Source organism: Lagenorhynchus albirostris, chromosome 15 (assembly GCF_949774975.1).
Source record: "Lagenorhynchus albirostris chromosome 15, mLagAlb1.1, whole genome shotgun sequence".
In the NCBI taxonomy this organism is placed as follows: domain Eukaryota; kingdom Metazoa; phylum Chordata; class Mammalia; order Artiodactyla; family Delphinidae; genus Lagenorhynchus; species Lagenorhynchus albirostris.
Window position 1 is genome coordinate 30,168,499 of NC_083109.1, and position 19,790 is coordinate 30,188,288.

General features: G+C 40.2%; 1 protein-coding gene across 2 annotated transcripts in view; it reads left to right on the plus strand.

The window, feature by feature from the left end:
• ATRN (attractin) overlaps positions 1-19,790 on the plus strand; it is a 174,364-nt gene that overhangs the window by 144,735 nt on the left and 9,839 nt on the right. The window contains exons 26-27 of one of the 2 annotated variants that reach the window (XM_060122197.1): positions 11,903-11,981; positions 15,395-15,502. In XM_060122197.1, coding sequence (XP_059978180.1) covers positions 11,903-11,981; positions 15,395-15,502 — 187 coding nt within the window. Of the gene's footprint in view, positions 1-2,086; positions 3,348-11,902; positions 11,982-15,394; positions 15,503-19,790 lie in introns of those variants that run through there. The other variant, XM_060122198.1, reaches the window with a different exon arrangement.

The following is a 19,790-nucleotide window of genomic DNA, read 5'->3' on the forward strand; positions in this document are numbered from 1 at the left end:
TTTTGTCTTCCTCTTATATTAAAGTCTCTGTCTCCTCGATCCCATGTCTTTGTCTCCCTGTTTATTTCCTCCTTATATTGGGGCACATTCTGCAGGAAGTTTCTGAGAAAAGGTACGTGTGGAGGTAACTTTTCTATGACCTTCCCTGTCTGGAAATGTTTTAATTTTACCCTCACATTTGATTGAAAATTCGAATACAGAATTCTAGGTTAGAAACATCTTCCATTAAAATTTGGAAGGTGCAGACTTCCCTGATGGGCCAGTGGTTAAGATTCTGCTCTTCCAGTTCAGGGGGCATGGGTTCAAGCCCTGTTCGAGGAAGTTCCGCATGCTGCGCACCATGGCCAAAAAAAAAAGTATTGAGAAAGCATTTTGCTGTTTCTTCTTGTTTCTAGTATTAATATTGAGAAGGTTAGTGCCATTATAATAACCACTCCTTATATGGGATCTGTCTTCTCTCTTTAAAAAAAATATATTGAAGTATAATATAAAATTACAGAAACACTTAGAAATCATTAATGTCTAGCTCAGTGAATTATCACAAATTGAACATACTCATGTAACCACTACCCAGGACAAGAGTTTTTTTCCCCCTAGGGTATTACCAGTACCCAGTGTCCTTTTTGAGCCATCTCCTAGAGAAATGGAAATAAAAACAAATAAACAAACGGGACCTAATGAAACTTAAAAGGTTTGCACAGCAAAGGAAACCATAAACAAGACGAAAAGACAACCCTCAGAATGGGAGAAAATATTTGCAAGCGAAGCAACTGACAAAGAATTAATCTCCAAAATATACAAACAGCTCATGCAGCTCAATATCGAAAAAACCACAGATTTAAGGCATGTGGGATCTTCCCGGACCAGGGCTCGAATCCATGTCTCCTGCATTGGCAGGCGGATTCTTAACCACTGTGCCACCAGGGAAGCCCAGATTGTCCTTAATTTTTATTGCCAATGTCTTTGCATTTTTCTGTGATACCTCTGAGATAATTTTTATCCTAAAATTGCTATATCAAAATGCAAAAACACTATCAAATAGCCCCTCAGAACAGTTGCATGAATTTACACTTCTACAACAGGAATGTAATTTCTCTTACTATTTCTGCCTCTTTCTCTTACTACCATTAACTATTTTTCATTATTTTTAATTTTGCCAATCAGGCAGGTGTCATTGGTACCTTGTTTTAATTTGTATTTATTTATAAGTGATGTTTACTAATCTCTTATACCTTATAGTTCTTGTTTTGAATTATCTGTTTGTATCCTTTGCTTATATTTCTACTGGGCTTTTCACCTTTTTCTTAATGAAGTTTAGGACCATCTTTTAACCCCATTTATGGTATTTTTCACCAAGCAGATGTGTCAGTTTTTTCCTATATTTTCTTCATGAGCATTTAATCTATTGTTATTTTTTTTTATTTTTAGGTGTTCCTTTATCTCTCTTGAATCTGTTTGAATTATAGCTTTACTATATTTCCATATGGATAGGCTTCAGAAACTTGTCAGTGAATGAAAGAAGGGTATTAATTACCTCAACTCCAAAGCCACACCATCCACTAGGCCAGGAATTCACTCTCTGTTTTATTTTTCAGAGTATGCCCATCTTAACTCATTGGAGCTCTGTCCTAAATGATGCAATGCCAGCAATATGGAATGCTGGAAATGTGATTACACTTTCTCCCATTCACAAGGAGGTATCGTCTTTCCACAGAAATATAGGTTTCAAAAGGAAATTGCCCTCTCTGATGTTAACCACAGAAAAATTAAAATCTCAAAATCTTTTCTGACCCCTCCCAACATTTTTTTATTATGCTCACTCACTGACACCAACCATCTTCCACAGTTCCTCCAGAGTGGAACCAATGAATCCTCCTATATTCTTGCAAATTCAATATTTCTTGAATCTTTGCACTGTGACTTCCACCAAATTATAAGTCCCTCCAAGATAGTTGTCATCCCCTTCCTTTTTGGCCATGTGAGCATCGGGGCTTGGGAGGGTGACCCACTTAAATAGTTCTCCTCTGCATTTGCCTCACGGGTACTTACCTGATCCCACTGACCTGTCATATTCTTACTCTTTCAGAACCCAGCCTGTCTGCTCTATGAAGTCTTCTTCTGGCACATTCACCCCATAGTCCACCTCTTCTTGGACTCCACCCTACCCATGTTTTTATTATACACATAATCATGCTTTAATGCAGTTATTTAACAGCCTAGCGCTTAAGGGCAGCCCATATACAAATGAACCTGTAATTTGACATGCGAAGATGAACAGGGCTAATTAGAGGCCTCTCCTACAAGTTTTAAATTGGGTTCTGAGAGCCTGAAACAGTTCTTGTATGACTCTCAGCACTAACTATACTTTAGAATTCACCTGAGAAGCTTAAAAAAGAAGTAGCAGCCTGGGCCCTGCCCCGAGAGATGCTGATTTAATTGGTCTGGTATGGGACCTTATCATCATGGTATTTTAAAGGCTCTCCAGTGATTCTTATGTTCAGCTGGCATTAAAAACCCCTGAGTTAGCTGAAAGTTGTGTGGATTCAGGGGCTGGGGCAGTATTACATCCATCAATATGCAAGCTAAAGCATAGAAGGTCAGATGGAAAAGAAGATCATTAAGTACTGAGAGGATGTGAGCATGGCTTCAGCTGACAGCTTCGTGATTCCCGTTCCTGCAAGAGCAGGCGGCTTTAGGGCTCTGAGAGAGCCCTGTAATTATTCCCCCACCACCAGCCAGTGACCACCACCTGGGTAGAGGTTATCTGGAATTTAAATTCTAGACTGTAATTATTTTACATAATATAGGAACAGTTTTTTTAAGTTCTACTGGTTTTTTTCTTGCACCATTGAATGTGTCCCATGTCCTGTCCTTTGTTGGATGTTGTTGTTATGCAGAACTATATCCTAGAGTCATTCTCTCAGAAAAGACCTGAGAAAGAATTTGATACTTGGGGAAGACCTTTTATAAAGTCTGAAGACTGGAGTCTTGAGTTTTGCAACATTGTCTTCTATTTCTTTGTTTCCTCACCTTTAATTCTATTTGCTTGCATTCTGGACTTCTCTAGTAGATGAATGAGTACAGCTCTGGATCTGTCCTCCATATTTCTTAACTGAACTCTCATTTCTTTTTCATTTTCCTTTCCACTACATTCTTGGTGAGCTCCTCAACTCATTAATTTAGTCTAGTGTTGGGTTCATTTCTTTTACTGAGTCATCTGATTAGGTTTTTTTTATTTTAACATTTGCATTTTATTTCTAATATATGTTCCTTGTAGCCTGTTTCAATTTTATGAATGCAATTTACTTTCATATTCCTTTGTGAGATTAATAAATGTTATTATTTTATTTTGAAGTCTTATTTTGTGTTATTAATAATTGTCTCCTCAGACGCTGTTTGTTGTTGTTGTTTGGTACCTCTCTTTCACAATGCTGGTTTTCCTCAAAATGTCTGATTTTTGATTATGTTGAAGATTCTGTGTTTACCTTTGTATGGTTGCCATTTCCGTCTGTCACAGCCTCCAGTGAGTATGGAGTATGGAGGCAGAGTGTGCTGCTGGGTCAGGTATATTGTTAGTCTGTCTTATGTATAAGAGAGTATCCATCCTGCCTGGCCTCTCTAGCCCCAGGACCAGAGCTCACTGCCTTAGTTGCTCTCTTCCATTGCTCAGCACAAGCAGGGAGAAGGGAAAAAACCATCTGGTGTGGCCACACTGAATACAGCTCCCCCCCAGCACTCTGGCAGTTCTCCAGAACCCCCTCCCTCCTTGTATTCATATACTCTAGACTGACTGACTGACTTCTTCCTTCCTTCTCCCTTCCTCCCTCTGTCCCTCTCTCCCTTCCCCCCTTTCCTTTCCCTCTCTCATATGCTCACTCTCTCTTTCTCTCTCTCCCCCTCCCTCCTTCCCTCCTTTCTTCCTTTCTTCCTTCCTTTCTTTTAATTTTAAGAGACTTTATTTGTTTAAAGCAATTTTAGGTTTACAGCAAAATTGAGAGGAAGGTACAGAGATTTCCCATATACCCCCTGCCTCCACACATGCATAGCCTCCCCCATTATCAACATCACTTGCCAGAATTAAACATTTTTTACTAAAGATGAACCTACACTGATACATCATAATCATCCAAAGTTCATAGTTTACCTTAGGGTTCACACTTGGTGGTGTTGTACATCTGTGGGGTTTGGACAAATGTGTAATGTCATATCCATTTTCATAATATCAGTATTTTTACTACCCTAAAAATGGAGCCCCTTTTTTACTTTTTAGCTCTCTCTAATCTGGCTTCCATCCCAACACCGCATCTAATTTTTTTGTTGTTGAGGGCAGCTAGCACATCTCTATTGCTAAATCCAAAAGTTAGTCTTTAGTTCTTATCTTTTTGGCTTTGCAACAGTATCGGTCAACTGATCACCCCATCAGTGAGACTCTTCTTGCCTTTTGTGAGTCCATACTGCCCTGAAGCTGCTCTTTCTTGGCCTCCCTTGCTGAACTATCTTTTCTATTCAACTAATAATTGTTGCTATTCTTCCAGAGCTTGACCCTGGCCATCTCCTTACTGTGTGTTCTCAGGTTGAAGTCTGCCATCCCCATCTGCAGCATAACATGCCCAGAAATGAACTTTTTGATCCTTCCTCACCAGTCTTCCCCACATCACTAATTGGCAAATCATGCTGCTGATTCCAAGTCACTTCTTTCCCTTTCACACCCAAAAGGCATTCCGTCGCCACATCCCAGCAGTTACGGTTAGCAACCTGCCCTACCTCTACTCCCCACCCTAGCCCTAACCATCACAATCTTGCTAGTACTATTTCAGTTGATTTTAGCTCCTTTACAACCCACAAAAAGTCCAGAGGAGACCTTTAAAACCATGAATTAGTTTGTATCTAACCACTTATCTCATATCTAGTGGCTCTGCATTGTATCTAAAATAAAAACCAGGGTCCTGCATGAACTGGCCTCTGTTCACCTCTCCACCTTCACCTTACGCTACTCTGTTCTGCATTCCCATTACATGAGCCTCCTTCTGTTTCTTAGAAAGCACCAAGCTCCTTCCCACCTCATGGCATTTGCACATACTTTTCCTTCTTTCTGGAACGCTCTTCTCCTTACCCTTTACCTGTATACTTTTACCCATTGCTTTGTTTTTCCAAACAAAAACCAATTCTCTGACATCAACTGACTGTCCTACGATTCAGTTCTGACACTAACCATGTGAAATCAGTGCACACCCCACAGGTTAAGGGCTCAGTCCAACAAGACTGCTCCTACTTCAGACGTCAACCACAAATGGGTCCCAAGGCTACCCATACTTCTGCCTGGCCAAATACAAGTTTGGGTTGTTCCTGTGACCCCTCTCAGATTCAACAGTTTGCTGTTGCCTCACAGAACTCAGGAAAACACCATACTTAAAATTGCAGGTTTATTATAAAGAATACAACTCAGGAGCAACCCAGTGGTTGTTCAACAACCCAGAGTTGCATTGGGCAAGGTATGAAGGCAAGAGGGAGAGCACAGAGCTTCTATGCTCTTTCTGGGCATGACACACTCCCAGCACATCGATGTGTTCACCAACCCTGAAAGCCCCCCAAACCTCATCATTCCACATTTTATCAAGGTTTCATTGAGTAGGCATGATTGGTGAAATCACTGGTCATTGGTGATCGAACTCAATCTCCAGTCCCTCTACCCTCCTGTGGAGGGGAGGTGTGCTGGGGGGCTGAATGGTCTAACCCTTTAATCACATAATTCGTTTTTCTGGTGGTCAGCCCCGTCCAGAAGCTATTTAGGTCCTTCCCTCCCATGAGGGGAGAAAAGACACTCCTGAATTACATCTCCATAAACGTGTTATAAAAAATAGTTAATTCAGGGCTTCCCTGGTGGCGCAGTGGTTGAGAGTCCGCCTGCCGATGCAGGGGACGTGGGTTCGTGCCCCGGTCCCGGGAAGATCCCACATGCTGTGGAGCGGCTGGGCCCATGAGCCACGGCCGCTGAGCCTGCGCGTCTGGAGCCTGTGCTCCACAACGGGAGAGGCCACAACAGTGAGAGGCCCGCGTACTGCAAAAAAAAAAAAACAAAAAAAAAAGTTAATTCAGACTCAAAGCCACTGTCGTTTTTTTATACCCTTCTGTATTATATAAATTACTTTGTGTAGAAAACTGGTAAAGATACATTTTAAAGATTTTTTAAATCAAAATTAAAAGATAGTTTCTTCCTTTTTAAGGCTGAGTAATATTCTCTGTAAAGATAAACCACAATTTATCTGCTCACCTCCTGATAGACATTTAGGTTATTTCCAGTTTTTGACTGTTACAAATAAAGCCATTATGAACAGTTGTGTAAAAAAGAGGGGAGAGGATGCTCCTATCACATAGGAGATTTCAAGGGTTTTAGGAGCCCTGTGCCAGGAACTTGGGACAAAGACCATATGTATATTTCTTACTATACCACACTCATCCTTCAAATTTCGGCACAGTGTCACTTCCTCCAAGATTCCATCAATGAACCCCCAAACTAAATTCTCTCCCTTTGTTCTACCCTCCCAGGGAACTGTATTATTTTTCATCACGGTACTTATCACAGTTCTGTACTTGCGTACTATGTGTCCACAGTGAGACTCTAAGCTTTGGGAGAGCAGGTACAGTGTCTCTTTTGTTCACCCCTGTATACACACACACTTTCAGCATCTAGCACAGAGTCATGCTCCAATATATGTGAAAAGTAAAGCAGACCTTCAGGAGAAGCGCAGAGCCATGAGGGACCATAGACACCAACCTCTCTGAGGGGAAAAAAGCTCGTGGTGCTGCTGATAGGAATGCGGAGGCCGTATGCTAACTCAGTAGCTCCGATTAGCAGGTGTGTTATGTTCTTGGACCATGTGTACAGACTGAGGTGACTCAGCTGCCAAGTACCAACCCAGTGAGGATTAGTCACCTCAGCTGATTGGTGGAAGACTGAATGACGCCATCAGAATCGATCAGGGACCACAGAATCTTGTGTAGAAAACAAGGACAGATGGTGTTCTCATCACTTCTCCCTTTTTTTGAATGTGGGAACCTTTGGAAAAGAATGCAGAACTTTGGTATCTAATGAGAACCTACTATATAGCTCAGGGAACTCTACTCAGTGCTCTGTGGTGATCTAAATGGGAAGGAAATACAAAAAAGAGGGGATATATGTATACGCATAGCTGATTCACTTTGCTGTACAATAGAAACTAACACAACATTGTAAAGCAACTAAACTCCAATAAAAATTAATTTTAAAAAATTAAACTTAATTTAATTTCCACTAAGCTTCCATTGAATTCAAAGACAATAAAATAAAGGACTTTTGCTAAATATTAAAAAAAAAAAAAAGACTGCAGAACTTTGGTTTTTCTGGATTTTGTTTGGGAAGTAGAAATGATGAGCTTTTAGCTGAGAATGGAGTCCTTTTCATGAGCATGAGGAAGAAAATATTTTCCCAGAGCAAGTTAACCAGGTCCAAAAGGATATACATGAAACATGAGAGAAGGAAAGGTATACAGATAATTCTAAGCACTCTGAAGAATAGCTCATAGAATACAGAAGAGAGAATTAGAGTTGGGGTGGGGGTAGAAGGGGATAGCTCAGTGATTCAAATGAGAAAATATCAGCGTGAGATAAGTTAGAAAAGGACTCTCAGACTTGGGCACAGTGAAGAGTAATCTCTAGATCCAGATAAATCCATTAAGCCCTCTTTGTGTCTTAATTGAGATGCTCTCCCAGACTCCAGTAGGAGCCTTGTGTGTATAAAGGGGGAAATAATAAGACCCATTTGCTTGCTTTCTCTGAAAATCAAATGAGGTGATGCGTGTGAAAGAGCTTTGTATCTGAAAGTGATGTGGTAGTGTGGTCAGGATAATGATTATTAGTAGAAGAGGGAGAGACAGACTAACACTCTGAACATCTGTGTCACTGGAGTTAGAGGTGCCTTAGAAGATAGCATTTGGGTGAGAATAAAAAGGAGAAGCAGGGGATGTCCAATAGGAGGCACTGACCAATAGGAGGGACTGTAATGGGAATTCCTGATATTGGCAAGGTATGTTTTTGTAAAACTTTTAATTATCTGAACTTCTGCTTAGGTCCTTGCCAGATTGACAGCAGACATTTTGACACATCCATGTCTTGTTGATCATTTCATTTTCCAGAAGATGGAAGTGATATGGGGTACTACCACTCTGGATCTAATTCAAACCAGAATGGTGAAGTGCACATCACAGGAACTTGGGAAGAAGCAGCAGTGTCTCTGTTTTAGATTGGTTGGGAGGTCAAGGCCAGGCCAAGAAGTGAATATGTAGTTTTTTTGTTTTTATTTTATTTATTTTTATTTTTGGCTTAGTTGGGTCTTAGTTGCAGTATGCGAGCTCTCTAGTTGTGGCACGGGCTCAGTTGTTGCAGTGCGTGGGCTTAGTTGCCTCGCGACATGTGGGATCTTAGTTCCCCGACCAGGGATCGGACCCACGTCCCCCGCATTGGAAGGCAGATTCTTAACCACTGGGCCAGCAGGGAAGTCCCGAATATGTAGTTTTAGAAAGGCTAGACTTGCAAGGACAGGAAAAGCAAGGTTCAGTACACTCTCAAAAGTATCATTCTACTTACACAATTACAGTTAAGCTGGTGAAAAACATCCCCAAACACAGAGCTCTCAGAAAATATTGTGAGTTTTCAAAGATATATATTGATACAAAAGATGGAAAGAAAGACCTAGAGTCAAGACATGGATTTCTGAGCATAGTCTCAGGAAAGTGTAAGCCTCTGATAAGCAGGGACAGGTTTAGGACAAAAAAGGACAAAGGATTCTTGTTTTTTCCTAGGTACAGAGCTGAAAAGTGAAAGACCCTTAGCCTGGGGCCAGTGTCCCTGTGTTGAAAGAGAGAAATACACTTCTTTAAGAATGATCTTTGAATGCCATAGGAAAATGTTAATAATTGCAAGGCTGAGTAATGAACACATAGAGATTCACTGGATCAGTCTCTCTTCTTTTGTGTATGTTTGAAAATTTCCATGATTTTTAAAAAAATTACATTTGTATTAAAAACTATAGAAAACAATTGATAAGAGGAACTGCAGTAAGATGAACAGAGTCACAGCCCCACCTGTCCCCAGATTAGTGGTAGGAAAAAAAAGAAGGGAGGGGTATCAGCAAGTGCCACCTTTTTTGAAATAACTAGTAAATTCTTCATTGTTGTGTTACCCTTGGAGAAATCATGCACATGTCAGCTTTGAGGAACAATCATTGTGTGTCGGTATGCTGTTTATGTCTCTCAGAAAAACTGGAACAGGCGGAAGAAACTGGGTTGTTGGTGTTTCTAACAGGTCTGCGTTGAAGACAGAAGCCCCTCAAGGATAAGGGGCACAGACCTTCTGAGCTGCACTGTTTCACAGTTCTGTGTTGAGGGTAGTCCAAGAGAGGCCCCTGAGTGACACCAGACTCCTTGCCTCTGAGGCCAGCCCTGTATTCAGCTGCATCAGCAGCATCCTGACCAACTCATGTGTTTCATGTTCTTCCATGTGGATTTGCTGCCACCATGTGTTTATCTATCTATTAGAATAAAAGTACCAGAAAGCAAGCTGATGGGGGGGAAAAAGCAGGATTATGCATGGAAACCATGAAAGACTAAAGAAGGTTACTCTTCTCAGACTCCCTTACTGCTTCTTCCTATTCTCCCCAACTTCTCAGTGTTGGGGTGCCCCTAAGACACTCTTCTCTATTTGTATTCATCCCCTTGATGACCTCATCCAGATTCATTACTTCAAATACCATGTATATGCTGATGACTCTCAAATGCTGTCTCCAGCCCAGACCTGGTAACCAGCCCCCAGTAGCTTTCAGGTAGATGTCTCAGAACTCAACATGTCTAAAACTAAACTCTCTGCTGTCTCGCACCTGCTCCCCTCAGAGTCTTCCCTGTCCAGGTTTGATGGCAAGTTCCTCAGACCCTGACTTCTCTCTTTTATACCCTACATCCAGCCCATCAGGAAATCCTATTTATTGCCTTGACCTTCAAGTCATGTCCAGATTCCAAAGTGCTTTTCACACCCCTGCTACCACCATCCTGGTTTGAGCCACCCTCATTTCTCACCTAGACTCCTGTTCTTTCTATTTCTGCGTTGCTACCTTAATGGTCTCCTTAGCATAAATTAAATCATGACACTTCTCTGCTCAAAAACCTGCACTGGCTCATCTCAGTAAAATCCAACACCATTATAATGCCTTTCGGGCCCTCGTGATCTGCCCTCTTCTTACCTCTGTGTCTTTATCCCTGGCCTAACTTCCCTCCCCCACTCCAGTAACACTGGCCTCCTGAGGTGCCTCAAGAAATCCCAGGCACATCCTTGCCTCAGGCTTTGCACTGGCTGACCCTGGTTGCCCAGGTGCATTTCTGCAGACCTTCACAAGCCACCTCCCACACATCCTCTATGTCTTAGCTCAGATGTCACCTTCTCAAGAATTAAGGCCCACCCACTCTGACCATTCTGTTTTAGAGTGCCACTGTCACTCCTGAACCTCTTTACCCTTAACATCTTTTTATCTGTGTAGTATTTACTCCCTTCTGACATGCTCTATAATTTACTCACTTATTTTGTTTACTGTTTACCTCCATCTGCTGAAATTTAAACTCCATGGGAAAAGTGGTCTTTTGTTCTGTTCACTGGTATATTCCATGAGCCTAGAACAGGACCTGCCTCAATAAAGTACTGATAAAAAGAAAAATAGAAACTGTCAGAAAGGAGGAAGGATCATCAGTGTCAGGACAGCCGGGAGGACCAGCAAGATAGGAACTGAAGACTCTCCACTGAGTGATAACCTGGGGAGCTTCTCTTTTGTCAGGGGACCCAGTGGAGGGGTCTGCACTCTGTGCCTCTTAGGGAAGTGGTGGGCTGAGGGAGGCTTAATTTCTGTTTCTGAAAGGGCAGAAGCTCAGTCCTCCTAGCACCTTAGAGGACCTGTCACCAGCCAGCTGTGGAGGCCTGTCTTCAGCGATCTGTGCATTGAAGCTGCCTCTCGTAAAGCCAACCCCATCCTGCAAACACAGAGCTCAGCAAGAGAGTACCCAACTACAGGGGCGGAAAGCCTTGTGTCTGCTTGTAACACCCTGGAACAGTACTCTGTAACAAGCCCCTTTTACAAGTTAATGAGTGAAAATGCCAATTTTAAAATTATTTAGCGGTTACTAAGAGGTTTATTTGTTAGGCTCATTAGTCCTTTAATCAGAAGTCAGTCATTCTCTTTGCTGTCACAGTAGCTTTTCAAACCATTCGGTGCCTGGTTTAAGAGGCATTGAATCTTGAGAGAACATTGAAATCATTTGCAGTTATAAGACCACTGGGACTTCGTCTTCTCCTAATACTTTTAAGAAAGTTGTTGGCTTGAATTCAGTTGTTTTATTTTATTTAAAAAATAGGTATTTACTTTGAATATATATTACTACATATAAATTTATTGTTCCTTATGAAAAGCTGGTTGTTACTTTGATAGTTAACTTTTCTCACTTTTTTAGACTTTACCAGTAGATTTTTGCTAATTTGATTAAATAGCATGCTTGTTACTTGTCATAATTATCATAGAATTGTTTTTATTATTTGGGATAAGCCATGATGGACCATTCTGATAAAGGCCGGCAGGAAATCAAGGCTCTCCTCTCAGAGTACCTTGTGGAGACAGTATTGTCTAGTTGGGTCGGGAAGCCCAGCTTATCAAAGTCTTCTCACACTTTGTTTCCTGTGAACCAGGACATGGTTGTGATGACTCATCAGAAAGGAGCTTGGAGTTGGTATTTGGGGGATTGTTTCCCTGCCTGACATGGGGTGTAGATGACAGTGTGCTGATTCTGGGGGTTGGGATAATAACTCAGTACTTTCCTTTCCTTTCTCACAGTTGTTTCCTCTCTTTGCTCCTGGTGGCTGCTGTGGTTTGGAAGATCAAACAAAGTTGTTGGGCTTCCAGACGTAGAGAGGTAAGCCTCAGTGGTTAAAGATTAATGAATCCCTGTAAGAACTTTTTCCTTCGTATTTCCCTTAAGCAAGTCAGTTTTGCTATTTAGTGATAATTGATGGATATATCTATAGAGAGAGTAATGTATGGTCAGTAGACTTCAATCAGTGCTATGTAAGCTATAGTTCATTCTGCACCACATGGTTTTAACTTTCTAAAAGGAAACTAAGAATCATATTGACTTACAGGTGAAGTCAGTTTTTTTATCCTTCCTACCAGAAGCTGGTTCCTTAGCTCAGGCTGGAGATCTGAAGGCTTAGTAGCACAGCCTTTACAGGAGCCTTTCATGAGGATGAGAGTAAAATATCAAAAGTTTCTCATTATTCAAGGAAAGATAAATGTGTGTCTAATTAAGTATTTGCTTGAGTTCTATTTATTAATGAGTGTTGATTTATTTCCAGAGCTCCATTCCGAAAGTAATATTAATAAGTCCAGAAAATATTTATAATTGGCAAATCAAATAAACTTGATGAAAAATTACAACACAAAAACTGCTTATTGCAACTTTCACTTGTGTATTTACTCTGCCTTTTAGTCATCATGTCTATTGCATTGTTGCTAAATAGAAGTGCACTAAGATCTAGACTTTGTGCTCTTTGGTTTTCTATATAAAACTTGATCTATAGACAAGATTTAGAGGAGAACAGAAATATCTAAAATCAAAATTCACAAGCATGCAGCACTGTTCATAGAACATTAGTGTCTGTAATGGGGTTAAGATAGGCTTCAGGATATGAGCCTCTTCCTGGGGGCCGTGACACCTTTTCTGACCCATGTAAAGGTGATGTTATCATAGAGGTAGCGTTACACCCTCTTTATTATGATTTTAAAAATTCAGTGGATAACTTATTCAGAGGTTTTTTTCTTTTTAATAGCTCTATTACTAAGATATTTTAAAATCTCAACAAATAGCACAGTATTCTGAAAAAATATGTTATCCAAATGTGTAATAAAAAAGTGAGAAGCCATATAAACTAGTACCAAGGAAGGAATCAAAAACTTGTCAAGATATTACTCTCTCCACAAAGGGTATTAGACCCAAGGAGTTTCAATTTGAGATGAGTTTATGGAGATAATAATAGTCTATTTCTTCTTGGGTGCTTATGAGAATTAATTATTTCCAAAATATATAAACGGTTCCAGGGTAAAGGAAAAGATGGGAAGTGTAAAAGAATCCTGATACATTTTATGCTTCGAAACCTTGAAACCAAAACCTGAGAAATGTAACACCAAAAAGTAAAGACCAGTTGTATAATGACTGTACGTGCAGCAGTCTAGTTTACCAGTGTAGAAAAGGGATCATTTCACACCAGAAAACCTACTAGGATATGTTATATCAGTAGGTAAAAAAATAAAACCTAAATTTTCGGTAGTGGCCAAGTAATCATTTAGTCATTTATTGATATTAACACTCATTCCTAGTTTAAAAACAAAACTCTTAGTAAACTCAAAAATAATACCTCCTCAACACTCTGAAGAATAACCAGATAACCAACATCACCCATGATAAAAAAATACTAGAGTTTGTATCCAATAAAATCCAGACAAGTTAGTCATATTAAGAACTGACATTTGAGCATTTCTAAATTGCAGGCACTGTTGTAAGAGGTTTTATATAGATTAACTAATTTAATCCTCACAACAACCCTATAAAATAGTGACACTAGTCCTTTTTCACAGATAGAGGAACTGAGGCTCAGAGAGGCAAAGTAACTTACCCATCACCACACAGTTACAATAAAGACACCAAACTGGGCTTTAAACTTAGGACTTCTATCTTCACAGACCATGTTTCTAATCACAAAGTAGTCCCCATAGTCACTTACTTTTGTTCTGGGTATTCTAGACTCTGCACTAAGAGAAATAGAAATAAGAAGTTTTGTCACTTTCGGAAAGGGAATAAAATTATTATTTTCATATAAGATGATTAAAACATCATATAGATTTACCTACATAAAATTACTAAAGTATATAAAAAATAAACAAATGAATAACATAGAAGACAAACAACCAACTGGAAAATATTTGCAGTGTACATGAAAGAAAATAAGATGAACACCTTGCAGAGAAGAGGTTTTCCCCAAAAAAAGTATGCTTATTACACAGTTGATCAACCAATAAACTAAGCTTTTACCTTTGTGACTTAAAATTTCTCTGTTACTGTGAACCTGACCATTCAAAATATATTTTATCTTTTCTAAAATATCATTCATGATTTATCCCTCTCAGAACTGTAGAAAAGTGATGTGATATTTTTTATAACAAAAATAATAGCAGCTAATACTGCTTAAGTCATTGCTACATACCAGGCCCTATTTTAAGTGCCTTTACTCACATTATCTCCTTGTCATAAAGGAACTAGACTGGGAACTGTCTCACTGTGACTCCACACTTAGAATAGCAGAGAACCCAGAGGAGGGTTGTTGTTATATGTATTTGTTGAGTAAATGGACCAATAGCTTTGTGAGATGTAGGAATGTGATTATTGACATGTTAACACAATGTTTAATATAAAAATGCCCTTCTAAAACAGAGCCATGATCTATCCAGCCCAAGATTCTGTCTCCTACAATAGTTCCAAGGAAGTGGTCGAAGTAGGGCCTCATTGTCTTCCACAGCATGACCTCAGAGCTTCAGTGACATGCCCAGATTTCTGATATCCCTAATGATATATGATTGACAACACACCACGTACTAGGCACTGTGCTAGTTAAAGCATCTCATTTAATCCTACTGATACTTTTATGGGATTAAAAACCCATTTCAGAGAGGAGGGAACTGAAACCCAGAGACTTTAAACACCTTTTTAAAAGTCACACAGCTGGAGAGTGTTGAAGCAGATATTCATATCCAAGCCTCCCTAAATCCAGAGCCCCTAGTTGTCCCTCTGCTCTGCAAAACTTCATGGTTTTTTGTGTTTAGCTTATACCACCTCTCTGAATAAAGAGCTCTTTCAGTTCCTATCTACTGTATAACAAAGGATAGTTTTTGTTGCTGTGTAAATACTTGGTTCAAGTTTCAGCAGGAAAAAAGAAAGCCTGGCTTTAATCTAGTAATAAAAATGTAAGGAGATAGGATAATTTATTTTATGTGTTTAATAAGCAGGCATCATAGCATTATATCCATCAGTACTTTAGTATGTATCTCTTAACAGATAAGGACTTTTTCTTTAATATAACAATACTGTCATCACAGCCAACAAAATTAAAATGTTAATACCTGGTCCATGTCCAGTTTTCCCCAGCTGTCTCAAAAATATCGTTTTGGACTTGATTTGTTTGAATCAGGGAGGATGAGGTATTTTTAATATGTAGTATTCTCTAATAAAATCCCCTCAGTACTCTTTGCATTAATGATTGCTGTATTACTTATCAGCAACTTCTTCGAGAGATGCAGCAGATGGCCAGTCGTCCCTTTGCCTCTGTAAATGTTGCCTTGGAAACAGATGAAGAGCCTCCTGATCTTATTGGGGGAAGTATAAAGGTGAGATTGTATTTCAAAAGTCCCTGTGACTTAACTTATCAAAACTCATGCTTCTAAGTCTGGGGAACCAGAGAGAGCAAGAGCCTCATTCTGTTGCCTCTTATGTTATCCTCCCTCTTTCTTCTTAACAGTAAGTCCACACACTGAAAGTGTCAGGTATTCTTTTGCTTTCATTTTCTAATCTTTGATGCATGTTGTTAAGCAGTCTCATATTCAGGGAATTTTAAAATGTAAATAACTTGTCTGATATTCTTGTAAGTTTTCTGTGGCGTAATACTTGAAAACTTGAAAATAGCTAAATTGAACCATTGTTCCTTATAAGTATTTTGGGGGATTTTTTAAAAGGGGAAAAATCATGATTGACTATGAATTCTGTAGTCAAAATAAATAATTCTGATCCCCCCACCATGATGAAGAAAATGATAAGACTTTCTCTTTTAACAAAATGATTAAATATTTCAGATACTCTTGGGAAACAGCTATATGTTCGTGGAGATATGTATACACACACATATATACATATGTATATGTATGTGTATATATTATATATATATATATATATATATATATATAACCTGTATGTCCTAACATACTTATTAAAGCATTACTGAGCTTACAGGAAGTATGTGAGATTTCCAGGGACCACTCTCCTTTCCCTCCTCCAAAAAAGAACAAACCATGAACCAAAACCAGAGCCATGCATGGTCTAAAGTGGTTCTAGACTGGTAACACCCCACATCTCACAGCTGAAGTAGATGCAGATCCTGTCTGAGGGAAAACATACCCAATTCAGCCATGTAGGACTCCCATAGATCAAGACCAAGGAATCAGTGATCACCAAGGACAAAAGAGAAAAGCCATGAATAAGAGTCAGCAGAAGCAACAGAAGTGGCACCTAATGAATATAATATAGCTCTGTATGAAATGTTTAAAGAAACGAAAGATAGAATCATAAAGATAAGGAAGCCATGAGAGTCAAGAATGGCCAATCACACCTGAAAAAGAACCAAATGGAACTGTTAGAAATGGAAAATACAGTAGTTGAAATTTTTTAAATAATTCAGTTTACATGTTAAACAGCACATCAGACACAAGTAAGGAGAGAGCTTTTGAGCTGGAAGATGACTCTGAAGAAACTACACAGGCTGCAGAACAGAGACAAGGAGATGGAAAATATTACAGATAATGAGAATATGGAGGATAGAATGAGAAAACTTAACATATATATTATCACAGTCCCAGAACAAATGAATGGAGGAGAGGCAATATTCAAAGAGCTGAGAATTTTCCAGAACTGATGGAAGACATGATTATACAGATTCTAGCAAAACATATTGTAAGCAGGAGTAAGGAAAGAAAGCAGAGGGAAGGCAGGGGTGAAAGAAAACTACAGTTGGGTTTATCATAGTGAAACTGTAGAACTCCAAAGACAAAGAGAATGTCTTAAAATTAGCCAGAACAAAAAAAGATCACTACAACGTGGAGAAATTGGAACCCTTGTGTACTGTTAGTGGGAATGAAAATGATGCAGCTGCTGTGGAAAACAGTATTTCTCTTCCTCAAAAAAATAAAAATATGGCTTCCCTGGTGGCGCAGTGGTTGAGAGTCCGCCTGCAGATGCAGGGGACACAGGTTCGTGCCCCAGTCCAGGAGGATCCCACATGCCGCGGAGCGGCTGGACCCGTGAGCCGTGGCCGCTCAGCCTGCGCGTCCGGAGCCTGTGCTCTGCAATGGGAAAGGCCACAACAGTGAGAGGCCCGTGTACCAAATAAGATAAAAATAAAAATAGAATTATTTATTATATGATCTAGCAATTCTATTTCTGGGTATATATCCAGAAGAATTGAAAGCAGGGTCTTGAAGATATATTTGCACACCGTGTGCATAGCAGCTTTATTCACAGTAACTAGACGTTGGAACCAACCTATGTGTCCATTGAGGTATGAATGGATAAACAGAATGTGGTATATATATACAATGGAATATTACTCAGCCTTAAAAAGGAAAGAAAGTCTGACCAATGCTACATAGATGAACATAGGTGAACCTTGAAGACATTATGCTAAGTGAAAGCCAGTCACAAAAAGACAAACACTGTATGATTTCACTTATATAAGGTACCTTGAGTAGTCAACTTCATAGAGACAGAAAATAGAATGGTAGTTGCCAGGGTCTTGGGAGAGGAAGGAATGGGGAGTTGCCGTTTAATGGGTATAGAGTTTCAGTTTTCCAAGATGAAGGAGTTTTGGAGATGGATGGTGGTGATGGTTGCACAACAATATAAATGTACTTAATACCACTGAACTGTATACCTAAAAATGGTTAAGATAGTAAATTTTGTTATGTGCATTTTACCACATTAAAAAATAACTGGGGAAAAAAAGACAGATCACCTACAAAGGAATGACAGAGTGACAGCTGACTGACTTCTCAGGAGCTACAAGAGAGAAGAAGAATGTCTTCAAAGTATTGAAAGAGAAGAACTGCCAACCTAGGTTAGTGTACCCAGTAACTACCTTCCAAGAACAAGGATAGAATAAAGATATCCTCAGATTATGGGAAATACCGAGCACTTGCCACCAACAGGCGTGTATAAAAGAAATGTCTAAAGGATGTGCTAGAGAGGAGGGAAATTACCCCAGGAGGGTGGAATAAGAGGGAATAGTGAGTAAATCAGATGGTAAACATGTGCCTAAATCTAAGCAAACGTTGTCCTGATAAAATAGTGATAATTTGTGGGATTGAGAAGAATAGACAAGCCTGAGTGACACCCCGTGTCACACATACGGCACAGCCGGCTGCTCTTTAAAATGCTGTCTTGACTTTCCTGTCAGGACACCACACACCTTCTGGCTGTTCTGTGCTCTGTATTCTTCGTTCAACCCTCTTCATCTCCCAACATCTTTTAACAGTCGTAGCCATCTCAGGCTCAGTCTTTGCGCCTCTTCTCACATCTTTTACACCTACACCATTGGTGATTGTCTTAGTCTGTTCAGGCTGCTATAAAAAGTATCAGAGACTGGGTGGCTTATAAGTAATGGAAATTAATTTCTCACAGTTCTGGAGGCTGGGAAACCCAAGATCAAGGTGCTGGCAGATTAGGTGTCTGGGGAAGGCTTGCTTTCTGGTTCATAGATAGTGACTTCTAGCTGTAATCTTTTTTTTTTTTTTTTTGGCCACACCATGCAGCTTGCACCATGGGATCTTAGTTCCCCGATCAGGGATTGAACCTGGGCCCTTGACAGTGAAAGTGCAGAGTCCTAACCACTGGACCACCAGGGAATTCCCTCTAGCTGTAATTTTACGTTGTAGGAGGGGTGAGGGAGCTCTCAGGGTCTCTTTTCTAAGGGCACTAATGCCATTCATGAGGGCTGTGCCCTCATGACCTAATCATCTCCCAAAGGCCCTACTTCCAAATATTATCACATTGGGTATTATAATTTAACATATGGGACTTCCCTGGTGGCTCAGTGGTTAAGAATCCACCTGCCAGTACAGGGGACACAGGTTTGATCCCTGGCCTGGGAAGGTCCCACATACTGCGGAGCAGCTAAGCCCATGCACCACAACTGTGGAGCCCACGTACTGCAACTACTGAAACCCGCCTGCTTTCGGGCCTGCGTGCCGCAACTACTGAGCCCACATGCTGCAACTACTGAAGCCCCTGCGCCTAGAGCCCATTCTCCACAACAAGAGAAGCCACCATAATGAGAAGCCCACGCACCACAATGAAGAGTAGCCCCGGTTCGTCGCAACTAGAGAAAGCCCACGCACAGCAACAAAGACCCAGCGCAGCCCCCCCAAAAAATTTAGCATATGAATTTTGGGAGTACACAAATATTCAGACCATAGCAGTGATCTTATCCATCATGTATTTAAACACCATGATATTTAAACCTCTCCACTCAAACCTCTCCTGTGAGTATCCAACTCATATATCAAATTGCTTGCTCAGTGTTCCCACTTGGATGTCTTAATAAGCATCTTAACAAATTTAACATGTTCAAAACTGAGTTCTAAATACTGTTCCCCACACCTGCTCCTCTGGCATAACTTCCCCAACTCATCATCCTAGTTGCTCAGGCCAAAATTGTCCTTGACTCGTCCTTGCTCTCATCCTCATTGGATAGCCAGTCCATCAGCAAATCTTTTTGACTTTATCTTCAAAAATATTTCCTGACCACTGTGCACCACCTCCACCACTGTTACCTATCACCTTGATCTAGGCCATTATCCTCTTCCACCTAGGTTTTTGCAGTTGCTTCATAACTGGTTTCCCCACTTCTGC